The following is a 5,496-nucleotide window of genomic DNA, read 5'->3' on the forward strand; positions in this document are numbered from 1 at the left end:
GTTGTATTGAAGAGTGTTGAACAGGGTTCGGTAAGCATGGGCCAGGCCCCAGCACATTGCAGTGATTTGTGTTTGCTTAGAATTGCCAGGGTGACAGCACACCTTTTCCAAATATTCTACCAGTTTTTCAGGATTCTGCACTTGTTCAGGAGTGAATTTCCAAAACATTGGAGGTGCCCATCGTTCTAGGCATTTACCCATACTACCCCAGATACCCCGCCACTCATAACTATCCAGCCCTGGGGCAGACATCTGGATGGTATTATTAAGTTGCTTACTAACTTTGGACAAAACTGAAAAAATATTCCAAATAGATATCAATAGATATATCTTAACTATCCAAGGATGTTCAAGATACTGAAAAGTTATTGTAATGAAGGAGGAAACATCATCAAAGAAGGCAGAGAAAGTGCCATTCTGTATTTCCTCCAGAACAAACTTTTCAGAATCCGATGTATAATTGCTAATTTTCCCCGCAAGGTGGTACCCAAAGTGCAGTACAGACTTCGACATGAAACCCAAATACCAGATAAGGCTCAAGGTCATTGTTTTAATAACAAGTTTCCCAAGCAAAACATGTTTAGTCACCGCAGAGCATAACAAACTGCAAAAACCAGCACCAACTTTCAACAAGTACAGCAAAGGAGGGAGCATGGTGCAGATTGGTAAACTTAAGATCAAGAACAAATGAATCAAATCGTGACCCACAACTGTTTAACAGATATAAATTCCTTAGTATTCTCTGGATAGTCTGTCGTTATCTCAAGCCCTTCGAGCCCCACGTTGGGTGCCAAAAAGGACTGCCGTGGTTTAACCCGGCTGGAAACTCCAGCCCGGGATGGGGGAGAGAATCGGGAAGAAAATAAAAGGTTAGAGCCGAGGGCTGAGATAAAGACAGTTTAATAAGAGAAAATAATAATAATAGTAATAATGAGAATGATAACAGAATATACAGAATATACAAAACGAATGATGCACAATGCAATTGCTCACCACCCACCGACTGATGCCCAGCCCGTCCTGAGCCGCGAGCAGTCCCCGAGCCGTGATCGCTCTGCCCGCGACTGACTGACTGACTGAACTAACCCCCCCCGAGCATGACGTTATGTGGTATGGAATAGCCCTTTGGTCAGTTTGGGTTAGCTGTGCTAGCTGTGCTGTACTCCCAGCTTGTTATGCACCTGGCTGAGCAGGAGAAGCTCAAAAAGTCCTTGAGTAGTCTGAGCACTACTTGGCAACAGCTGAAAACATCAGTGTGTTATCAACATTCTTCTGGTACTAAATCCAAAACACAGCACTATGCTAGCTACTATGAAGAAAATTAACTCTATCCCAGCCGAAACCAGGACACCTCTTATCCCAGATTCAGGTCAGTCTGTGCTGCTTTGCAGAGCTTTTCCTGCTGCTTGCTTTCCAGATAGGTACAATAAATCAAAGAGCTGTGGGGAACTTGGGCAGAAACACTGAAGAGGCAGCACCAAAATCATTAAACTAAAGACTTCATAAAAAATAAGCCTTGGAGGAGAGAACTGAGGTCAGCTAATAGCGTAATGATTTCTTGCCCTTCATGCTTCCCGCCTATTCCCTGCAGCAGACTCCAAGATCAAAACAAGCCTGTAGGCACACAGCAAATGTGTGACTTGCACTTAGGGGCTGCTCCACTGTATTCCTGTTTTAGGGGTGACTGTTTTTTAGGGTGACTACTTTGCACTGCTCACTTCTACTCAGCTGGTAATTATCCTGACACCATCTTCTTCTTTTTTTTTTTTTTTTTCTTATTTGCTTTTCTGCTTTGAAGGAAAGTTCCACTGAAAGGTCAGCTGCTCTGGGGGGAGGGAAGTTTGAGTAGCATGATGTACCTCTCCTTATTGGTTTGCTGTGAAGTGATTTTCTTTGAGTAACAGACTCCATTAAACACATTTATTGTGGTTATCTAGTATTCCATCCAGAGAGGCAAAATCAAGAAAGCTAATGGGTATCCTCAGAGCTGCTTGGTAAAACCAGGTCCTATATGCACATGTGAGACTTAATAGCATCTGTTTCATGGACAGATTGGGGCAAATACATTAACTGGTCAGCTGAATGGTTTCTTAAAATGCTTCCCTGGGTCAGTTTCTTAGTGCAACACAGCTGAGAAACAAGGCTGAGTGCACACATCCATCTCGCAGCTCAGGAGCTCTTCTGTGTTTTTCCCCTGCAGCTGTTGAAGAACTGGACGCCATTGTTTAAGAACTACATAAAACGGGCGTCAGATCACTTGAATGCCTTATTTGCCATTGAGGAATTCTTCCTGGAACATGACAGTCTCTGCACATCGATAGCTAAAGTGAGTATCTGCTCCCAACTCTGAGGACGTGTTTTTGCTAGATTCGTGGTGAAATCCATCCTGTTTGCGTCATCGGCTTGTCTACTTTAGAGGAGAGAATTTGGGGTCTCAGTGGAGAGAGTGCATAGAAAATCCATCTATCACAATTGCTTTAAAAAAAAAAAAGTTCTATGTCTGCCTGTGCCTCTAAGGGAGCACAGCTGAGGGTGAGTATTAATTACCAGCATGCAGCCTGAAGGGAGCTATTATTTTGCAGCTTCTAACCTAGATGCCCTTGTGTGATGCTGGAAGAGGCGAGGCCAGAGGCTTGCTTTAGGAAGAGCTTTACTTCATTTGTCTCTCTGTGGTCCCTGGGATCTAACTGCCAAATGGTTTATTCTACTTTAGAGTGCAAAACAAGCAAAGCTGGGAATGAGGGTGGGATTTCTTATTCTGGCTGAGCTAGTTATGAAACTGGGAATAAAGGGGAGCTGACATATTACCTATTTCCCTGCGTCTGAGAGTTTTCAGTATATCCCTCCTCACACTCCTTCACAAATATTTTGTCCCTCCGTCCTTTCTGCCCTATCACACTGAGAGCATTTGACTCACACTGAGAGCATTTGACTTGGAGTGCAAGTCTTTCCTTTAGCAGTGTCTCAGGAAGCTCCTGTGTCTTTTGGAAGAGCTCTCCTAGAGCCTGCTTAACTCTTGGTTCCTCAAGAAAGAGTAATCCTAACTTCTGCTACCAGTGCTTACGACCAAAAGCACTGAAGCCAAAAGCCTTCAGTTTGGTGAGCCGAAGTGTCCTTGAATTACGGCAATTGTTTGGCATGCATCCATTGTTCTAGGGGCCTGGGTTTCCCTGGAGGCTGGGAATTGAAGTGACACTTTATATTTGGAGTTGGCAGACAGCTTTGTCAGTGCTCTGCTGCAAGGAGACTGACTGCAGAGTGCCTGCTCTGCCTGAGCACAAAGGCACCCTGAGAAAGCGTGATTGCATCTTACCCTCACTGCACTGGGCAGGAGTTTGAGCTGATGAATGACCAATTGCTTTGACACCTGCCATAAGGCACTTTTAAGAGAGAACTGGCAGGAGGAGGGAGCCTGAGGCAGAGCTGGATTCATTCTCTTCTCTGCACATGTCACTGTTGTGCATATGTGGGCCTGTGTAAGGGTTGCATGTTAGATCGGCTTTGGGGATGGGTTTTGGGGTGCTTTAAAAAGAGAACTTAATTAACGTCTTGAACTGACATCCTCTGTGGCCCTTTGTGGCCCATAGCTCTCAATCACACCGTGCATCCACAGAGCTGAAGCTGATGGGGCTTGAGCTTTGACTCATTACATGTCATAGCATCTAACTGTCAGTAATACAGGGCTTGGTAGGAGAAGCACAGTTATTTTTAACAATAAAAGCAAAATTAAGCAGGCTAAGCAGCCTTCTGTTGAAGATGGAGTTGGGAGATGCAGATTATGGGCAAACTTTGGACATGAGCTAGCCCCAAAAGAGTTTATAGAGAGCCCTATTGCTCTTTTCTAATCGATGCAGGTGTTGATGACATTTTACCAGCTGGAAATTCTGGAAGAAGATGTAATTCTCAATTGGTTTTCTTTGCGGGACACGTCTGACAAGGGAAAGCAGCTTCGTAAAAACCAGCGGGTAAGTCCCAGATCCCAGAGGTGTTTAAAGGGGAGGAGGGAGAGAGACAACAGCTGCTAGAAGAAACTTTGAGTGGAGCTTGCTGTCACTGTCACCTTCTGTGGAGCAGCTGCCATTACATGGTAGGCCAGTAATGCATCCGTGCATTGAACACTAAGCAACCCAACTTTGTTCTCCAGAACAGACATTTCTCTGCATTCTGCCATAATCATCCTGTTTGGATGAGGAATGGAGGTTAGTAGGAGAGGGAGGTTGTTTTTAGTGGGCTCTCTGTAGCAGGAGGCCAGCACTTTCTGGAGTAGCAGCACAGCTTCTCTAAGCCAACACCCATTTGAAATGGGCTTTAGGCCAATGCCCTGTGTGCTGGCCCCATGCAGTTCCTTTGAAGCTTTCATTCCTGGCTCACCAGTCCCTTCGCATATATTTCTAAGCGTTTGCTGTACTGAGTGGTTTCATTTGGCTTGTGTTGCAAGGAGCATGTAAACCTCCCCCTCCATCAGGCAGAACTTTGTGCTGCAGTTTGGCTGAGCCCTGTTCCAGTCGTCCTCCCTGGATCTGGAAGGGGAGCAGGGCAAAAAAGCCATCTCTGAAGAACTCCAACTTTGTTTAAAACCTTTGCAAAGTCAGCTCTTAATATAGGTCAGCAGGGCTTTTCAGCTGCTTATTTGAGCCCAGTTAAAAGGTAAAATGAGCAATTTTATAGCAATTTCTCAGAGAGCAGGTTTTTCCCAGCAGAGTTTTCCTACCATGTCTTAGCTCAGGTGCAGCTGTCATCTCTCTTCCCTCAAGGTCTGAAAAATTTTTAAACTTTTGTCTTTTTGCTGGGTGTTGTGGGGATTGTCTGACTGGAGGTATCTCCCACAGGAATCTAATCAGTTTGGGTTTGTCCATGGCATCCCAGTTGTTTTTCATCTAAACTTTTGTGTGTCTCTCCTTCAGTCTGCCTCTCTCACAGTGTAATTGCTGAGCGTTCCCAGCATCTGTTTGGTGTTACTTGTTACCCAATTACATTTCATTCTCTCTGCAGCTCCAGAAGTTTATCCAGTGGCTGGAGGAGGCAGAGGAAGAGTCGTCTGACGGCGACCAAGACTGACATGGTAGCTCGGCGTGAGAAGAGGCACTCTCACTGCCTTTCCGGGCCAAGTGGGCAGGGCAAGATCAATGCCAGTGCATGGTGTGTAGATGTGGGGCCTGACATCGAAGTGACTGACAATCCCATCATTAATTAAGTTGTGTGTTCCCAACTTTGCCACTTCCATCCCTCCCTCACTTGCCCGGTGGCACCTTATGTTGGATGGTTGCAGCCCAGTGTAAAACCATAAGGAAAAAGCAGGAGGTAGTGAAACCTAGAATCCCTCTGGAGCCTAGATATGATGTACTATAAGCTATCTTTTGGGAGGTCCGTGTTACTAATACAAAGGGAGCAAACAGATGCAAATGCATACAGCGCCCTTATAAATCTAATGATCAGGGTTGTGGGAGAATGGTCATACAGCTGAGTTATTTGGAGTCATTGTTGCTTCTGGAACTA

The 5,496-nt window shown here is 45.2% G+C and overlaps 1 protein-coding gene across 3 annotated transcripts in view; it reads left to right on the forward strand.

Annotated features, from left to right (window-relative positions):
• The window catches only part of EIF2B5 (eukaryotic translation initiation factor 2B subunit epsilon), a 37,241-nt gene extending 31,751 nt beyond the window's left edge, over positions 1-5,490 (forward strand). For all 3 annotated transcript variants that reach the window (XM_035889978.1, XM_035889977.1, XM_035889979.1), the window contains 3 exons: positions 2,201-2,326; positions 3,855-3,965; positions 4,993-5,490. In XM_035889978.1, the coding sequence (XP_035745871.1) occupies positions 2,201-2,326; positions 3,855-3,965; positions 4,993-5,058 (303 nt within the window). In that variant the 3' untranslated portion in view covers positions 5,059-5,490. The remainder of the gene's footprint in view (positions 1-2,200; positions 2,327-3,854; positions 3,966-4,992) is intronic.
• The last annotated feature ends 6 nt before the right edge of the window (positions 5,491-5,496 follow it).

Source organism: Egretta garzetta, unplaced genomic scaffold (assembly GCF_000687185.1).
Source record: "Egretta garzetta isolate BGI_Z169 unplaced genomic scaffold, ASM68718v1 scaffold172, whole genome shotgun sequence".
In the NCBI taxonomy this organism is placed as follows: Eukaryota; Metazoa; Chordata; class Aves; order Pelecaniformes; family Ardeidae; genus Egretta; species Egretta garzetta.